The 20,423-nt window shown below is 39.6% G+C and overlaps 1 protein-coding gene across 1 annotated transcript in view; it reads left to right on the top strand.

The window, feature by feature from the left end:
• The window catches only part of LOC130492893 (coiled-coil domain-containing protein 171-like), a 160,251-nt gene that overhangs the window by 69,037 nt on the left and 70,791 nt on the right, over positions 1–20,423 (top strand). Inside the window, exons 11-15 of the mRNA XM_056866654.1 lie at positions 3,370–3,570; positions 6,462–6,629; positions 8,921–9,109; positions 18,504–19,011; positions 19,975–20,091. Of these exons, the coding sequence (XP_056722632.1) occupies positions 3,370–3,570; positions 6,462–6,629; positions 8,921–9,109; positions 18,504–19,011; positions 19,975–20,091 (1,183 nt within the window). The remainder of the gene's footprint in view (positions 1–3,369; positions 3,571–6,461; positions 6,630–8,920; positions 9,110–18,503; positions 19,012–19,974; positions 20,092–20,423) is intronic.

Below are 20,423 nucleotides of genomic sequence, written 5' to 3'. Positions count from 1 at the left end.
ACATTTTCCAACATTGGAAAAGCAGGGCCACATCCTTGACTTGGTAGGGTGCCTTCCTATAAGCCATCCCTAAAGACCTCACTGGTCAGCTAATGGATGTGATTACCCAGTCAGCAGCTTCTGGAGCATAGTGGCTGGCAGGGAACTGGGACTCACTCTCCTGTGAACCTTTGTGGTTTCCTCTGCCACTTTTATTTTGATTCTATTTTTGATTTTAATTCTTAATTTCATTTATTTATAGAAGCTAATGCCTTGGAGCTAGAATCTACAACTAAAGGCCTTTTTTGAAAATTTAGTTGATAGGAAGGTTCTTGAGGAGCACCCTTAAGTTAGGTTGGTGTCAGGCACGAAAGGGTTTTTAAAGTTTCCTGCACATAATTGTGCTGAGGGGGGATGATCATGACATACAGTAGCTAAGGTTCAGTTGATTGCTGGCCAGCACCAAGGGAGCACCCTACTGATGCCTCGCTGGCTGAAGCAAACTCCTTTCATGAATAGGTACCTCAAGCTGCTCACCAAGTTTTTCTATAAATCTCATTTTTAAAAGTTTTATTTATTTGTTTTAAAACTTTTTAAAAAAGTTATCAGACATAGACTGACGTGCATTCCTGAGCCTTAAGGATGAAAGCCCTTTGGAGGCCAGGAAGGTACTGTGCTGGTATTCGCACCCCCCATGCTGGCATCCGGGCTACTTATGATGGTGTTAGTGGCCCAAATGCCGGCGGGGAGACCCGGACGTTGGTCTCTGGGGGCTGCCACTGCAGCACCACCCTGGGACGCCAACGGGGCCTTCTGCCAGCATTCCACTGGCATAAAGGCTGGCATCCCGGAAGGCGTTCCTGAGGCAGGTTGGGAGGAGGAGCTGCCGTTAGGCAGCTTCCTGTCACTTTTTGCCCAGGGAATGCTGGCGCCGAGAAGAGCGAGGCTGCATCTGCTTTTTAGCAGGCGCAGCCTCACTTTTCTATATGGGGCAAAAAGGCCCCATTTCACACCAAAAAAAGCCTCTAAAAGCCTTTTTTGTTTTGTTTTTCGGTGTGCGGGGAACGCCTAGGAAGCGGTGAAGCAGTGCCTACTCCCCGCGTCCACGCACACTGCAGCTTAGGAACGCGCTGTCAAGTTCTTATTTATTCATTTATTTTCGAATGAACAACCCTACCTCTGGTGGTGAGTTGCTTCCAGCAAGTGGACTACCAAAGCTTGTGGGGAGTCCATCCTGGCTCCAAAACTGGTCAGCACTACTACCTGCTTCATACCTGCCACCTCAGTTAAAGCCTTACCAATCTACTCTAACCTGGACTGTTTAAATAAGCTTAAGCTCCCTGTTACAGTATGAGATGGGGGAAGGACTCTCTAAAGTCAATTAGACAGTACTCCCAAATTTCTTGCTTGGCCCTGAAGCAACCAATACAGTAATGGTTTATTTTCTGCAAGACGCCTTATATGTAACCTCTGTAAAGTCACCTCTCTGTTGTGTTCTGTGGTGACATGTGTTATGCTGCCTCCTTGCCTTCCTTAGTGTTCCCTACTTATTTTTGCTGTCACCAAAGGCTCTTGCCTTAGAATTCTTAGTTGGACATAAAGAACACGTTGTGTTGTTATAATTAGTAGAATGACAGAACAGTCAGCATGTGGGGGTGGCTGTGAGGTAAAAAGGAGATCCTTACTCAAAATAAAACAGTTTTCTCTTAAACATAGAGTTTATTGAGAAGTATAATAGAATAATGGTTTCAGTACAGTGTTATAAGCGTAGTGGTTTCAGATAGGGCGCCTAAACATGATGGTTCCAGATAGGTGTACAGTTCTTCTTGTTTCTCTAAAGTTCTTTAAATAGACCTAGCCACAAAGGTTTATTTTTCTCACCTATCACTTAGGCTAATAACTTGCTCAAAGCTTAATTTCCTAACTTGCCACTTAGGCTCATAACCTCCACACAGGCATATGGCCCTTTGAGCTCACAGCTTCCACACAGAATACAGATTTCTCTCACACTTCACACTCTTCTCCCACTCAACTCTCTACTGACTGTCCCACAAAGCCTCTCAGAACAAGCTAGTCAACTCTGCCCCCTAGGATACAGCTACCATCAAATCACAAAACACTTCAATCACTATCCAGACCCCCTCTTTCTTACTGTGAAGGCCAGCATTTTAAATTACAGCAACATACATATAAAATTCTACATTAAAACACAGAAATAAAACATGCACAAAATATTTACATAGTAAAAACATCACACATACGCTAAACAACCTAACACGCAACAGTAATGTTTAATTTGTAAGTCTCTAAAGGGTTTAATAACCTCACCATTGTTTAACAGCTGTGTTAGTTAAATTATACCAGATTCAATCTTTGTCAGTTGTATGAAAGATTTGCCTGCAGTTTTAATATTAGGGGTGCCCCATGGTGTCAATAGTACACATTTAACCCAATTTCTTTCCAGATTCTCCTAGTTGCCTGAATTGTGGGATGGTATAAATTTGGGTTGGAATGTGGAATGGGATATTATAGCCTGATCTTGTCAGATCTCGGAAGCTAAGCTGGGTCGGAACTTGGATGGAAGACCACCAGGGAAGACTTTGCAGAGGAAGGCAATGGCAAAATACCTCTTCTTAATCACTTGCCTTGAAAACCCTATGGGGTCGCCATAAGTCAGCTGTGACTTGAAGGCATTTTACACACACACACACACACACACATTTGGATAGCATAGATGATGTGAGCTCATTGCCTCCCAGCCAGAGACAGGAGAACAGAAAGGTTTTCTATTTGTGCCATATAAACAGAGCCCAAAGCTACAATTTTGCTTGTGCTATTAAAAAGACCCTATTAATAGGCCCTTAAATTAAGGAACTGAAACCCTCATTTTTCAGTTGGTCACTGTAATTTTTTGGTAGGCAACTCTGGGTGTTTCATTTCCCCCCTCAAATGAAGTTTTGAAAAAGTGGAGTCAGTTTTGGGGATATACATAGGTAGACTTCTAATTATATAGGGTAGATTGGCGACCCCCCCACCCTTTTATTTGTTAAAATAATGTTTGAGCAGTAAGCATTCTAGCTTTTTGGAAAATAGAACATTTTTGCAAATTTTAAAGATGAACTAGTTATAGACATGATTTCTTCAATAAAAATGCTAACAGTTGGAAGCCCTTGGTTTATAGGAAACCTCTCCTTTCTCGTGAGCACACCCTATGGGTAAATACTATAATTTTTGCTGTTGAAATAGTTTGTCATTTTAATAAATGGTATTGTTTATAGATTATTAAGCATTTACAATTGACTGATACTTTATTCTGAAGGCCATCTGCTGATCACCAAAAGTTATTCTTTATGTTATTAATTATGTGTTGCTTTTGTATGTAATTTTCAGGAGGCTGAAGATAAACTTGCTGAAGTCAATAAGGAGTTAAATTATCTGCATGCTAAGTGTGCAGATAGAGATTCTCTAATAGGTACTTTAAAAGTGGAATTGCAGAATGTATTACACTGCTGGGAGAAGGAGAAAGTGCATGCTACAGAATCTGAAAATGAAATCCAGAGGCTTACACAAGCTTACCAGAAGGATATGGAGGTATTACCAGAGACACGATGGCTGTCAAAAAGAATCTTTAATCTTAGTTTTTTGCATTTACATTGATGGTTAGTCTGTGGACTTAATTTTTTTTTTTAATTTTCATTCTTCTTCTTTAATAAAAATAAAAACAACTTCAGCTGCTTGAACCCATCTGGCTTTTTAAATTATGATGCTCTTGAGAGGACCGTAGAGACATAAATGTATTTAAAGAAACATGTTTAGGGATTTTTTAGCTGCTGTTTAGCTGGATGTAAACATACACATTTGGAATATATCTGCATTTGGAATAGGTTAGCTTTCTAATCCTTTGGCAGTAATTGATATTAACTGTTTCAAATGACAACTAAAAGTGTAACAGACAAGTAGAATCCAAACCATTTTACCACACCTACCAATGAAGTACAATTTGTTTCTTCTTGGGATAGGAGCTGATTATGGTATGTTTGACAATAATTATTTCATGAAGTGTTATTTTGAAAGATGCTTTCCACCGAACTATCTTATTTTAAAAATACATATTTTGATTGCATGTAGGAGTTTATTTTTTGCACACACAATTTTTCTGCTCTAGGTATATCCACTGTATTATTCTTTATCTAAATTATGCTGCATATTGAGCTCATTACTCTAACAAATATGAGCAGGAATGCCAAGTGAGTAAAAAGGAAACATTCTTTCCACCCTTCTTGCAGTCTGGGATTTAAATTGTGTCCATATGAATCAGTTGGAGTTGTTCTGCTCATCAGATAGTGATTAAAATAGAGGAAACTAGAAGCCTGCCTATATTGTAAAGTCAGCATGTCTACCATATTGTGGTTGGGTTCTACATGTGTGAATTGATTCTGGGTCCTTGGATTCTTTTTTCCAGGCCAAATGGATGATTACCATGCTTGGTTTATCACAGCCCAAGCAAAAAGGACACAATAGCGACAGGCTACATTAACAAGGGGGGAAGCAAAGATTTGGTGGAAACCCTTTTGTTAATACTTCATTGGAGTTTCTCATGAGATATTTAAACACAAGAGTATAGTTGGAAAAATCACAATAGTAATTCCACTCTTAATGCCTTCATAAGATCTGTTTGGAAATGCTTTGCACTGGAGTGTATAAAATGCATATTAAACACAGTAGAAATATTTTTCATTGAGTTTTAGATCCTCTCTAGTGAGTTTTGAATCAGGGCTCCAGTTTTAGGTCTTGGATCTGTAAAAAAAAACTGTATTGAGAGAAACAATGCTGGATGGGCTTCTTCCCTCCTTTATGAATATAAAAAAGAATTATTGGGGTCTCCAACATGGCCTCCATGAGCACCATGGCACCTGCTGACATTTTTCCTGGCACCCACCAAGTACTTTTAGAAAGTGGGCAGGGTCAGGAGAGGCTTTTGCCATTGGAGATCTGATTAGTTGTGCAGCTTTTTAAAAAGTTGTTTCAGCAGCAGCTGTCACCACAATATGAGGATGTTCATTGTGTGATTGAAAATAAGCTGTGTGTATGCAAGAAAATGTTTTTATGCAACATGTTTATTTTAAAAGGCATCCTGATAAACAGTGCTTTTGCCTGAAATGTTGTAAGAGTTATTAATAGAGTTATGCATAACCTCATTCTGTGACATTTTATGGTTGGTGCCCACTACCCAGGGCCGTAGCTGGGGGGGGGGGCAGGAGGGCAGCTGCCGCCCCCACATGGGTCCTGGTTTAGTCTACCTAACGAATGCTAAAGCTAATGATGGACCATTTCATTTTCAAGTAGATACTGATACTGTATATTATGACCTGAATGAAGGTAATGTAAAAAGAATTCATGTTTTACATTAGATAAGAATATACATGAGAGGGGGCTGTCCCCCGACTGGTCATCCAACTGCCTAAGCGCAGTAGGAAGGAAGCCCAGTGGCCTTGGAGTTGAAGGGAATGGGGCTGGTAAGCCACCTTCATCCTTGTCCTCTTATAGCCCTTGCTCTGTAAACTTAAGAGTAAGGAGCCTACACTTCTTCATTGGTGGGCTTTTACACTTGTATGAAAATGGCTTCTGGCGTCCCGGGCAAGGAATTCTCTCTCTCTCTCTCCCCCCCCCCCCCTGGCGTAGAATTGGCTTCTTTGGCAGCTGGAGTTGCTTCCTGGCCAGATCCCTCCCACCCCCTTATTGCTGCCTCTCAGCTGTATGGCAGATGACGAGCTCTTAAAGGGCCACACCATTGTTGCATCCTTCTGAGAATGCAGCTGTCTTTTCCCCTTCCCGCAACTTCTCCCAGTCAAGGCCATGGGTGACTTTGCCCCGTGCCACAATGGATTTATCTTATACAAATGTATAGTTGGCTATCTTATGTTATGTGTCTGTATGTGCTTGTGCATGGCACAACATATTTTAAGGATGTGCATCTCAGAGCCAAACTAGTCATTACCTTAAACACTCTGCTGCACCCGGAAAAATGGCTACCTTCTCCTCTTCCGTAATGTCTAGTAGAACTTAATGTAATGTTTAGTTTGGCCCTTATACAAAACTTTAATATGGCTCTTTTTCTTTTTCATTAGACAACTGCAGATACTTTCCCATTCTTAGTTACAATATATTTGGCTATGATCCATATAAGAATTGAAGGGTTGATCCTGCATTCCTTTTAAACAGTCAGCACTCTGACCCTGAACCAAAGATTAAAAAGCAAGCTGCCTGGCTAATAGGCTGTCTACAGGATCAATCCTTGTGTATATGTATAATGGGCAATTATCTGTTTTCTGAATTTTTGACTAATGATTTGAGCATAGGTCATATATTCCTTTGAAACACATACATTATTGTTTACATGACACATTTCGTTGGACTCGAGCAATATTTGCTGTTAACTCTCTGTCTCTCTCTACCCCCTCTTTTAAAATCCCATCTCACAGGAGAAGCTAACCTTCCTCCATACTTTATATCAGCACTTGGTAGCAGGTTGTGTGCTTCTGAAACAACCAGAAGGCATGCTGGATAAATTCTCGTGGCCAGAGCTTTGCACAGTCTTGCAGGAGAATGTTGATGCCGTGATCTTAGACCTCAACAAGGCTAATGAGAAGGTACTGTCCTCAGGCACCAGCTGCCTCTATTAAATCCAGTGACATTTGTCCACATCATAATATCGTTAAAAAGGACTGACATTCATCTTATTTCAAAAAGAATTTGGATGTTAATAATTCAATACCGTTAATTACGACTTGTCTACAGCTCAGTTTGATGCCATTGCTGTGGGCATGTAAATGTGACTGAAGTCTGTATGAAGTCTCCAAGCTCCAGCTTCTGTGCAGGACTTGCTAATACTACTAGCCAGTGTTAGCCACAGGGACCTAATTAAAAGCAAATAAATTAATCTTACTGATGAAGCTATTCAAAGAACTTAGTCATTTACACTAATAAACCAACTCTTTATCTCAGAATAAAACAGAAACAAAATGCACTGACTCAAGGACAGTCATCTTTAAAACATTTGCTTATGAACAGGACGAATTATTTGTAGGAGGAAAAAAAATGTTCCCAAGAAATATCAGTTGCTTTTCAATATTTACATTTGTAAATATAATACAGAGCGTAGTTTATAAACACACCATGAATTTTTAAAAGATAAATATTTTCTTCAAGGGAGGCCCAACAGTAACAATCCTTACTTGAGTCATAGGATTCAGTCTTGTCAACATTTAAAAAATAACCATGTTTATTGTGAGAGAGTAGCTCCACAGCCCAACTTGTTATGCTACTGTAGAAATATACCTCGGTTTGTTGATAGGTTTCACATTGTGTTTTGTGGTCAAGCAGCAGGATGCCAGATTTTTGGCTCCACTACCATTTGCTCTTCAAGGACAAGAAGGGGAAAACATTTATAAACAGTTGGAGCAATTCTTCATGTCAAGTTCAGCAACACAATTCCTTACCAGTATTAGCTTGAGGTTGCCCAGTGGCCAGCACAATTCACTAATATCTGAAACACGTTTTAAAAAGATGTAGATATTACAAATTGGTAGAAAGTACTACAAGTACCTCTACTCAGGATGAATCACCATGGAAATTGCTGGACAGATGCCTGATGGTCTAACAACTGATTAACACTGCAATCCTAAGCAGAGGTACACCCATGTAAAACCATTGACCCAAGTAAGTCCAGTGGGAACAATGTAAGTGCAACCATGTCTTGAGCTTGATTGAAGTTGGAGTTACTGCCAAATGTAAACTAACTGCAGCTGATGCATAGACTGCAGCTATATTGGATACAGCTTCCTAAATGAGACTTTACTGCACATTAAAGGTAGGCAGGATGGGAAGGCACTACCACCTTTTTTATGGTAATGGATGGAGAGCTCTTCCGGGCTGAGCAAGTAATCTTATTTGCCCCTAAACACTGATGAAAACCCCTGTTGCTACTATGTCCATTTGTCAATCAGACCCAAGTATGGAATCAGAGAAGGAACAATTTGATATTCATTTAAGTAGGTACTGGCTTGGATCCCACCTAGGATGTCTACAAGCACATTGGAGTGCAGTGAAACTGCTCCCCTTCTTCCATGGGAGAGTTCTGATTCCCCTCCAGCTATTCCTGGGTGGGCGGGGCCTTGTTCCTCAACAGCTTTCTGGGGGCTATTTTAAACTGGCACAGGGAGGGGGGGATGGTGGAAATCATCCCTCTGCACCTGCTGAAATTTTAGACAGAATTCAAGCCAGTGTATCCAAATGCCTCTTGATATAAACATTTTTGTCAAGAGTTGTATAAAGTGCAGCTCTTGTCGTAGATTCTACATTTTAACAAGTCCAGCATATGCCTATTTAGGTATGTTTTCTTCACCGGGTGCACATCTCCTTTTAACTTCCATTGAACTTGATTAGCTGAAGCTTCAACTTGTGACTACAGTCCTCAATCCGTTTGAAATATGCTATAAAATAAACCAAGCTTTCCAGACCAAAACAGTTTAAAACTTTCATCATATCCTCAACAAATGAGAATATAGCACATGTAATATTACTTTTCTGAAAACAATAACATAACTTTTTAATGTGAACATTTTAACCGGATAATTAACCCAGCAGGACAATCATTTCACTTTGTGAGGTGCTTGATACTGAACATTTTCTGAAATTAGAAGGGATGGTAAATCCCAGATTCCATTGAGCTTCTCCAAGCACTCACGTGTCAACTGTTTCAGAAATCTCTGATTACTCCTATGTCTGCTTCACAAACTATTAGTGCTTAATTTCCCTCTACATTGTTTAAATCAGCCACAAGATCTTAAAACATGTTCCACGTGTCTTGGTTTACATTAGGACTAAAAATGCCTTTTAAAAAAGAGTTAACTAAAGGACTTCTTTGATGTTAATTATACAGGTATCTCACCTTGAATATGTTTGTAAGAACAAGTCAGATACCATGAAGGAGCTTCAGCAGACTCAAGAAGACACATTTAACAAAGTAGCTGAACAGATGAAAGCACAAGAAAGCTGTTGGCTGAAGCAGAAGAAAGAATTGGAACAGCAATATTCTGGACTCCTTGGGGAAGTTCACGCAAGGGCACAGGTACAATATTTCTGCCAGGAAACCATACGCTTCTAAATGTATTCTTTAAATATTTAGTATATTATTTCAGTGGTTTTGTTTCCAAACCAATTTAAAATTCCTTGGGAATTTCAGTATGCTTAAAGGAATGATTTTTACCATTAACTTCTACTTTCTTGAGGAAGTGCATGAATTTGTTTGAAAGCATTCCAGAACTTCCATGACTTAATTGGATCCTGCAGTTGTGTTTCCCATTTTAGTTGCCCTGTGAAAGTTACCTAGAGAGTGCAAACATTGGTTTCTTTGTATTATTACATTCAGAACCAGATGCTTTTCCCTCATGATGACTACTCTTCTATAGCTTTGTAGAATTAAAGTTATTGAAATTCAGTTTATGCTGAACCTTGGTATCTGGCATAGGTTTCTTGGCAAGTCAGCAGCAGTAATAAAGAGTATGTGAACTGTAGAAATCTCTGCTCTTCTGACTGAAGCAGCAAGATGAATTAGTCTGATACATACTATTTATTCTAGCTAAAGGTGGTGGCAGCTATCTCCCACTACATTTCTCCTGAGATAGTGAGCATTGAAAAGCCACTTGGCAGTCCTTGTCCTGAAGTGCAAAGGACCAGCCAGCTTGATCTCTCTGTATTGATATCAGTGAGAAAAATTCATTTGTAATCATCTGTTTAGTTTGTAGAGTTTATAGCTCTTCCGGTATTTGACACTTTACAAAGTGGATAACTACAGACATTATAGTTGTGACAGTGTAATACCCATATTTTCTTGTAGATAAAAAGTATCGGTACACCCTGCGTAACATCAGCATGATCAATCTTCCCCTTTCCAGTTGGCTGTAACTTGTCTCTGTTCTTCTCTGTATATAGGGGTGTACAAAAAAAAATTGGTATTTTTCAGATTTGGTAGGTTGGACCTGAAAATTATTGGTATTCCCAATATTCCCAAATTCTAATGCTGATATGATATTCAGATTTGTTTTTTTTTGGGGGGGGGAATCTGAATTTTTGGGTGTCCATTGTTCCCTATGTTTCCTATGGGAAACTTTCTGGGTGGCTGGGGGGTTGTTTTTGAAGATACAGACATCAAAATTGCAGCAGAGCTGCTGGTGCTTGTCCTTTAAATAATACCCAAATTTCAAGTTGATTGGACCAAAGGGTTCAATACTATGGGCCCCTGAACAGGGTGCCCCCAGCCATCTTCCATTATTTCCTATGGAAGAAAAAAGCTCCAAGCTGCTTCCAGGCAAAAGCCATGCCTGAAAGCAGCGAAAGAAAAAAACAGGCCCCAAGAACCTGCAAACACTGGCTCCCAATTTTCCTGGTAAATCCTGAATATTTCCAGGATATTTTGGGACCAGTTTTTCAGTTTCTTGAAAAATCCTGGATACGTTTGGGAGACTCTGAATATATCTGAAAAATACCGATAAGGGTGGGGGGATAAGGTATTTTTTGGGTATATTTTCGACTCGGACGTATCCAAATGCACACCCTTATCTGTATGTCATAACTGGATAGACCATGGTTCTTTGTGGGAGGGAACAAACCTATTGGGAGGTCGACCTGTCAGTTTTCTCCAAGCCTAGATTGTTTACCCTAAGCATAAATACAGCCCAGTCTTATAGCTTCCACATCCACTCCCTGGGCCTTCTTTATTTCATCCTTTTGAGCTGTAATTGAGATACTGCTGATGCTGTTTCTTCATCTTCCTCCTAGTTTTAAGGGGGAAAGAACAAATTTCTGTGTGGCCTCACCTGTGGGCTTGATAAGGTTCATGAGAAAGGGATCTGTCTGATATACGTAGAATGGATTCTGAGGAAAGGTTTTGGCTCTGATAGGTTTTGTCTCATTAGAAGTGAGAAATTGCTGTGAGATTCATTTAAGCAATGCACTTCTGCATTAATACCTTAATTCACATGTTTAGAAAAAGTTTGTAGCGGGGCCTCCCTTATCAACAGCAGCATGGAGGTGGGAGAGCTGCGTGTTTGAATGCTTTATGTCAAAAAGATTGCTACAGTGTTTGGAAGGCATGTGTTCTGTTCAAGCCTTCTCCTGATATGTAAGTTTTTAATATATGTTGGGTTTTTGATATTGAGAAGCATTCAGACCTTAAATTTCCTTACCTTGGTTCTGAAGTGGTACAGTTTCTAACGAAGGCTTTTTAAAGAAAATGGTGCAGGGTCATAAAAATCAAGTAAATAGTACTCATCATGGGAACATCAAATGTATGTATGTATTCTTGAATTTCTTCGAAAGTTATACGCTATTTGTTCAGCTTTGCTTCCTCCTAACAATCCTTTCCTTGTTGCCTTACCAACCATTGATTCCATCTGTGTCTACAGCACTCACTCTACTCTTTCTGAATCCTCCTTGTCTTTTGGCTTATACTTACTGTGGCAGCATGACATCCTAGTTTACACTTCCTGGCAGTGAGGTAGCATGTTTGTTATACCACAATTCCTGCTAACAAAGCGCTAATAAAGATGCTTGCTATGTGGCATGATATATAAGAGTTTAGACATAAGAGCTGTGGTTTGTATTTTGTGTTTGAAGAGTTATGTCCTTGTCTGATGTCAGAGTTCTTTGAACTCTGGTGTTTCTTCAGATTCTAAATGCATATTGAGAAGGTATGTGAAATACAAACTGTCCTCTAGGGGTTCAGTAGTGCTTCTCATACTTCTTGAAGCAGGACCCAATTCTAAACTTATTCTGTGGTTCGGGACCCCTTTCAAGTAACTCTCACTATGACAGTGCAATCCTATCCAGACTTACACCCTTATAAGCCCACTGACTTCAGTGGACTTAGAAGGATATAACTCTGCTTAGGGTGGCACTTTCAGTGGCCTTAGCCCTGTCAGTCAGGGCATGGTCTACCTTACACAGCATATGAATTTAGGAAAAATGATTTTTAAATACTAACTGTTGCTGTATTACAGTGCTTGCACCTATATAATCCAGTTAGTGCTGATAGAATCAAAGTTCCGTCACAGAAGCAAAAACCTACCCGTGTTCAAGCTAATATGTGGTAATGATTAACTCCATTAAGAAGAATGACAAGGCTTACTAAATACAAAGGCAAGGGGGTTCTCTAGGTCTAGGGAGTATTTCCTCTCTCTTTGAAGAGTTGACTTGTTTTACTAAGGAGCAGCACTGTTATCATAAGAAAAGGTGAATTAGAGACTATGGTTTGTTCAGTGGAATAAAAGTGACCATTGTAAGTGAGAAAAAATAGCTGAAATAAAGTGGAGTCTTTTGAAGTCCAAATGTCATTAAGTCTCCAGTTTGCAGTCTTGTCTTTTTGCCAACATAAAGGATAAAGACCCAGCATGAAACAGGATAAAATAGAGTTGTACTCTCCAGGGGAGTGACTAATTTTTTTACAGGTTTCTTGAAGTCCATAGAGTGCTGTAACCTGGTAAGCCACCACTCAAAGCTTCTCCACTCCAGGAAGTCAGGTTGCCAGTCTTTTTAAGGAGGGAACCTTGCTGTTCCTTTCAAGAAATTGTACTTTTAATGTTCTAAAGAAATATTAGAAACAATATAGGTTTGGGCAGAAAACAATTACAAACCTGTTAAAGAGAAGAAACGCAGTCTACCCCTCTAAACCTATCTCACAATAGAAGTAGAATGACCATACTTCTAAAAACAGATACTGGTGATTTTTCCATTTTAAGGGCTTTAAAAAAAATTGTAAGCATCCATTTAGATTTTAGATGAAGTTAGTTGTGCTTTCCTAAAATTATTATCATTTAATTAATGATAATTTATATGCTTCCTTCTTGTGAAAACTCACTCAAGGTGGCTTACAAGTAAAGCCGATAAAACTACAATAAAATCCAGTCGAACTACAGAAACATAAAAACCATCAACACACCAAAGCAGCAACAGCTGCAATTAGTACAAGTAAAAGGCAGAGATGAAACACCAAATCTTGACCTCTAAGGGCCAAGAACCATTTATTGTTTTTGTATAAATCCTGCTTGTATTTTAGCACATTCTACCCATGGCATTTAAACAAGCATTATCCAGACTGCTGTAAATAACTCTAGAGACCTATCAGTGGCGGACCTACATTTTTGGGAACCTGAAACTCGAACTGTTATGGGGGCCCCTTCGCAACGAGCAACAATAGGGCAGCATCCATCAAGGTCCAAAGGGCCTTGCTGCCCTTGCAAGGACCTCGAGGTCCAAATGGCGGAGAACTGGGTGGTGGGTTGGAGTCCTTGAAAATGGGCCATACAGTGAGCCCCTTCCTACCAGCAATGAGGTCTGGGCAACCGCTGTTATGTTCTTCATTGGGGTTATGTTCTTCATTGGGGCAGATGTATTGGTTCATTCTCTAATAGAGAGGTAGAAGGTCATCAGAGGGGGCTCGTTAGGATAAAGAGGTGAAAATCTGATTTTTGGTGTTAAAATGCACAAGCGAAATGAGTGCAGCCTAAGGGCTGAGCTATAGAACTGGTAAGCCATGCACCAACGAAGGATTTGAGGATTCAGCTGCCCAAATGTAGGCTATTAATAGACTCTGGTGAGCTCAGCAAGCCCATACAGCTGGAGGTTCGAGCACTGCAAGCCCCCAAGAAAATTTTGAAATTTGACCAATTACAGGGACATTTTGAGGCCATATGAAATGGGTATTAGAGCATATTCTAAGGTCAATATTAAGTACTTCAACCCACTGGCTTATGATTCTATAGCTAAAATACCCTTTTTAAATAACGAATACTTTTGAAAACTCCATCAATTTTGTTGAAAACTTCACTCATTAAAAAAAAAGTTGCTTCAGGGCCCCTTCATGTTTAGGGGCCCTGAAGCTTAAGCTTCATTAGTTTCATTGTAGATCCGCCACTGAGTCCTGTGTAGATATTGAGACTTTATTTTGAAATGGAATTGCAGCTCGAGGAATATTGTAAAATATATCTCCAAAGACAAATTAAAATATTGAGCCATTGCATTTCCATCTAGTGGAAAATGCTAATATTCAGACTACATATTATTATTATATTTTATGCATTGTACGTAAGGGCATGTAGACACTGGTTTTAGTGTTTGCATACCCTTTCCCCATGATTTATGCACCGTTTCACTCTATTTTTATTATTTTGCTTATGCATTCCTGATCATGTTTATCAGAATTTTTTTGCAAAAATTTGCTTTTTAGTTATTTTCTTTGTTACAAATAACACTCCCTTCCTTATAAAATGCATCTTTGAACAGGGCCTGTGTTGGCACAGTTAATGAGAATTGCTGCCAAATTATATAGTACTCTGAAGATGGCGTCCATTGTCACTTCATTTTGTGTGATTGATTTTTTTCCTGGTCTTTTTTAATAGTAGTTGTCAATGGCCAAGAACTAAAATCAGATTTTATAAAAAGAAGCTTAAATTTTAAAGATCTGATGGAGGTAAACCACATGAACTGTAGAAGGTATCATAAATTCATTTTCTTTTCCACGGGCAGCTTGGGATGTTTCTCACATGACATTGCTGCAGAAATCACAAACATATTGGAGTTGTTCATCATGGGCATGAACTTAGTTAACTTGACAGGCGTGTGCACAGTCTTTCCATCTCCCTTCACTCTCACATGATGCACCAAGATTAGTTAATTGTGACATCCAAATGCAGGCACCTTAACAAACTTAACTTTGCTCTCCCATCAACCAAGGTTCCTAACCATTCCTGGTTATTGGAGTAAGAAACTAACACCAGTTTGTTAAAGTGCTTATTTTCAGATACCATGACTGGTTGGAGTTAGTTGAAGAGTTCCAACTTCAGTCTTGATCCAGCACACAAAAGAGGCAGGGAGAAGGAACGTGCAAACCCAATAATTAGCCAAGTAGGTGCCTATCATAAACAATTTCTGGTTTGTTTGGCACATCTGAATTGCAGGCAAGAAGTGTCAACGCAGAATGTGCAATCGATTTCATAAAAATCTTGAGTTGAACATTTATTTAAAATCCTGATTTTTTGTTGTAGATTCTGCTTTCTTTTCTCCTGATCCTCAACTTGAGCCTGTCATAAAATCCTAATCTTCTGTCTTGTTTGTGCTACAGATTTAATTTTTTATAACAAACAAGTATTTTCAGTAGCACAAGAGTTTTGATTACAGTCACATTATTCCTAAGAACATTTGGTTTAGCATGTTGTGACGTACACAGATTCTCAAGACTACTGCATAGTTTGATACTTTATTCTTGCAGGCCTTCCTCATTACCCCATTCTGCAAGATGTGTGGCGCACCCTCACAATAAGCAACATAGTATATGGTTATCTTCCCCTTGTGTATTGTTAGTGTCAATAAAAACTCCCTGTGGGAAAGACCCATTGTTCTAAGGTACTACCCAGAAAGATCTATCCCTGCCACACTGTGGAAAAATATTGTCAACATTTTAACACATCTTCCAGCAGGATGAAGTGGTTAGAGTGTCAGACAGGGTTCTGGGAGACCCAAGTTCAAATCCCCACATTGCCACGGAAGCTTGCTGAGTGACTTTGAGCCAATCACATACCCTCAGCCTAATAGAGAAGAATATTGTAAGCCACTTTGAGTCTCGGTAAAAGAGTAAAACACTTTTCTGTTAGTCTCACTTTTTAAAACAGTTGTAGTGTGTGGTGTCCTGGCCTAGGATGTTGGGTTTAGATTTGATAAACCAGGCTTGAAATCCCGACTCAGCAATGAGTCTGTCATCTCTGCCTCTTAGTCCAACTTAAAGGTATTGAGTATAAAATGGTAAACACTGTCCTGATCTTCTTGGAACACAACTGATAGTAGTAGTAACTAGTGAATGTATCATTACCAGTTATCATTTGCTCAGGCTGTTGGGAGCTGGGACTTTTGTAACTCAGAATGATTTGTAACTGCCTCAGGACCTAGGAATCCAGTGGATAAGGATCTCACTCACACAAGCCTAAACACTCATCTAGTGATTACATAGTTGGATCAATCCAGAACCAGGCAGATTTAAACCAGACTTAAAGCAACACTTGGATGGTTCGTGATAATGTACCACAGTAGTCAGGAATGGGCGGCATACACATTAAACTGATGTAGAATTTTAAATATATCCAAGATATAGTTACATATAAAAGGTAAAGGTCCCCTGTACAAGCACCGGGTCATTCCTGACCCATGGGGTGATGTCACATCCCAACGTTTACTAGGCAGACTATGTTTACGGGATGGTTTGCCAGTGCCTTCCCCAATCATCTTCCCTTTACCCCCAGCAAGCTGGGTACTAATTTGACTGACCTCGGAAGGATGGAAGGCTGAGTCAACCTTGAGCTGGCTACCTGAAACCAACTTCTGTTGGGATCGAACTCAGGTCGTGAGCAGAGCTTGGACTGCAGTACTACAGCTTACCACTCTGCACCACGGGGCTCCTGAGTTACATATAGGGGGAAGGAATTTATGTGTGCATTCAGGCCAGGGTCTTTTAACCAACCTCCACCTCCTAGACCTTAGCTACATCACCATGACTTCCTAAATGAGGGGTGTGGTTCATTTTTCCCTCTGCATAACTTGTTTGTATTCCTAGCCTGTCATGGTCAGATTATGGCTGCTGAGTGGGAGGGGAAAGTACCTTGTTATAACAGCTGCAATTCAATATTTCCCTTTATATAGAAAAGCTGATAAGTATTTAATCTCAAATGCTTCCCTTCATCCTACAGCAAGCTTTTTCATGATTATGATGGGGATGACGATGTTGGATATGTGGCATTGAGTGGTATGGAAAGACTAGAACCAAACTGTTCTGAGCTTGGTGAATATTTTTCAGAACTGTGAAGGGTATGTGATAGAACTTTATGTGAGCTTTGCAATAGCCAAGGAGAGGCACCAACCATGTTGCAGTTTGAAAAGAAATTATCTATTTTGCTTTTTAAAAAAGATCATACTCTTAAGAATTTGTTTATAGGCTATGAATCATGAGGCATCTTTGATAATTAAATTAGTTGGCATACTTCACTGCTTTTTAACTTCTTATGTATTCATTTTAGAGCTTCTTGGAGTTGCAGGTTTGCAGATCTGATCTGAGGTTTTATGACTGTGAAAATTAAAACAATAAGTGATTGATCAAAAAAAAACAAAGACTGTACTCTTGAAAATACAGTTCTGCCTGAGACATAATTAATCTATGAATATATAAGTAGGAGGTTGATTTACAAAGTAATTAAAAGATCACCTTTAGCCTCCTCTTCCCAGCTGCTGCCTATTTATTTCAGTCTCTCCAGATTTTCCCTGGTTTACTATTCTCTTTTGCTAAACTAACTTATCCCAGTCGTGTGTCTTCTGCACTGTAAACCAGCATGATTGTTCTTTCTGAATCATGGTCCTCATTTCCTGTGGCTTGCAGATGAGATGATTAAGAATTACTGCACTATTGACCTGTATTAGCCACTGTGCTAGTGATTCTGCAAAGCAAAGCCCCCCCCCCCCCAATATTAGGTGCTTAAGTAGCAGGTGGTTAATAGAGCTTTCCAGCGTGTAGCTTGGGTCCACGATATCTGTCATTTCAACAAAGGTGAGAAGTGTCTTGGACAGACTTCCTTGGGGAATCAGTTTGAGCTTCTTCCCATTCCACAGCTCAGGGAATGCTGAACCAAGCAGCAAGGAGTGTCCCAGTCTTCTCTAAAATGGCTGCATCAGAAGGGTTCACTGACTTACTCTGAAGGCCCAAGTTGCTTTTGCAGACTTTGCACCATCATCGCTAGCGGTTTCCCTGGTTCCCAGCCCCTAGTCAGGCCCACACAGTCTCCACATTTCCACTTTGCTACTTGCTAGCCCATATTTGTTTTTCTTAGTTACATATTTTTGCATAAATAATATTTACCTGTAGTGCCAGCTTATACCCTCCACTTGTTTCATCTCATACCTTCCCTGCTTTTCCATGTACTGCTTTCTTAGATTCATCTGTAGACTGTGGTACAACCCATGATGCTGCTGTGATTTTTAAAAGCCTGCTGTCATGTGGGTGAGGCCAGTGGCACTGGTCCTTTATCGTGAAGCCATCTCTCAAATTGTGGATGAGTGATGACTAGATGATAGGCCTGTTGAACGTCGCAGCTGAACTATGGGGTGAACCCTTAGAAAAACAACTCTTATGTAACTGTGCTAAGGACCCCATAATCTCTTCAGCGATGGTTATCTTGATCACTGTGGAATTGGGGAAGAAAATTAAGGGTTTTTTTGGGGGGGGGGTTAGGGTTATTTTGCTTTAACTGTCTTTTGAATCAACATCTGTAGAGAGGTTGGATTTAGAGGTCTGGTTACAGAGGGATGCAGTGCTTTTAGTCATATCAGGGCTTGAATGGGACGATTCATCCCCAGGTAAAATTGTTTAACTTCAATAGTTGGAAACTAGGGTTGGTAGTTCCTAATGTATTTATTTTTTTTCATTGCAGAAATATCAAGAAATGGCAGGAAAAGCCAATGAAAAATTTGCTGCTGCAGAAAAAGTACAGGAGCAATTGCTCCTTGAAAATTCGCACCTGAAAAATGTATTGACAGAGACTCAAAAGAAGCATACTGCTTTGCTTGCAGCTTGTGCCTTGTTGTCTGGTGCCTTGTATCCTCTCTATAGCCGGTCCTGTGCCTTATCCACACAAAGGGACTTTCTTCAGGATCAGTTGAACACCTGTGAAGTTTTCAAGCATGAGATTAGGACCTTGGCCAACGCATTGGCTGATATAGAAGAAAAGAAGCACTGCGAGGACAAGGTGCAGAAGAAAAGACATTACAGAGGTCTATTACGTCTCTTCCGTAAAGGAGTCATTGCAGTGCTGGCAGCCAATAGGCTTCAGATGTTGGGCCAGTCATGCAGTGCCCTTTTCTCCTGGGTGGATGGCTTTAGAGAAGGCATAGGAATTCTGGTCAGCATAGGAGACTCAAAGAATGTACAGAATCTGTCAAGTAAGATAATCTGCAAATGTTTGATTTGTTTTGTGTCAAACTGCATTTTCAGTACTTAAATAACAATTATATTATGCGAAGGCAATAGGAGGCATCGGCTTCACAATTTGAGGGGGGAAATGTTTAAGCTGTTAAACCAAATCTAGTGCATTAATTAAAACTACTAAACCCCAATGGTGGTATTAAATGCACACGAGCACCCATTATTTGAATCTTTGGTAAACTGAATCTGAATTACTCCAGGATAGGACAGATATAACCATGGTTAGGAACTTGGAACTGTGCAGGCATTTCACCCACCCTTCCCCAGTTTACCCTCCCTTCCACAGTTTAACTGATGTAGCATTGCATCTGTATTGACATGAACCATGGATAATATATTTCCTTGTATCCTCAATAATGCTTGTTCACTTCTATAATCTGTACAAGTAATCCTGAGAATTTTTGTTCAATGGTTTAAATACATGAAATGCAATATGTAACTACCAAGTATTTTTGTATTTTGGGTAGATAAATTGCATGGTGCATTATGATTTTTGTGTGTGTAGAATCCATGGAAAAGGTAAAAGATTTCTGAGAAATTCCAGCTGTAACTTAAAAAAAAAAAAGTGGATTCTTAGGACTTGCAGGGATAAATTTGAAGATCAGTTCAAACCTTGGGTATGAGATGGTCAAGTTTCTAACATAGATTCCACTGCTGAAATAAATATCTTGTGCTTATGAGCTTGCTGCTCACAGAAGACAAGAAAAATGCATTAACTCATTTTGGAATTCTTCCACATAGAGGAGGGTGGCAAACAGAAAATGATTTGCCTTTTATTACCAGCTAAAGCATTTTAAAGTGTTTGTTAATACAGTTGAAAATGTCTTGGAATAATTGTAGGTGGTCGTCTGTTCTATCTGTTGACTTAAGTTTCCAAATATGCTTCATAATACTTTAAAAATACAATTTTTGTATTATAGGGCAAGAAAAAGAATATATCTATTCTCTTCAAGCTTTGAACTGGTTTACTAGTCCTGACCTTCTCGCGTCAGTCCTGAGTTCTATGGTAGAGCTGCAAGAAGTTCTTAACAAGACAGGTAATGTTTGTGGTTTGGATGTCACAACACAACACAAGCCTTTGTCAGCATATAAAAAGGAAGAATGGTTTGGATGTCGTTACAAACCATAGTTTTGCTTCAGGAGAGGGAATGTGTGAACTGTGCAGGAGGAAAAAGGGAAAGGAGTGTCTGAGATCACAGGTTTTCACGACACATTTGTGTAATTGAATTCTGTTGTCTGTTGCTATGTAGGAATCATGCCAGTATTTTCAAACAATTCCTTTTGAACACATGGCGAGTAGCACAAATTATTGCTGACTGTTAATCTATAAATTAATCCAAAATTAACCTAGTCAGTGTGTGGGTTTTTT

Source organism: Euleptes europaea, unplaced genomic scaffold (assembly GCF_029931775.1).
Source record: "Euleptes europaea isolate rEulEur1 unplaced genomic scaffold, rEulEur1.hap1 H_1, whole genome shotgun sequence".
In the NCBI taxonomy this organism is placed as follows: domain Eukaryota; kingdom Metazoa; phylum Chordata; class Lepidosauria; order Squamata; family Sphaerodactylidae; genus Euleptes; species Euleptes europaea.
The sequence above is the reverse complement of the archived record's forward strand: the minus strand, read 5'-3'. Positions and strand labels throughout refer to the sequence as shown.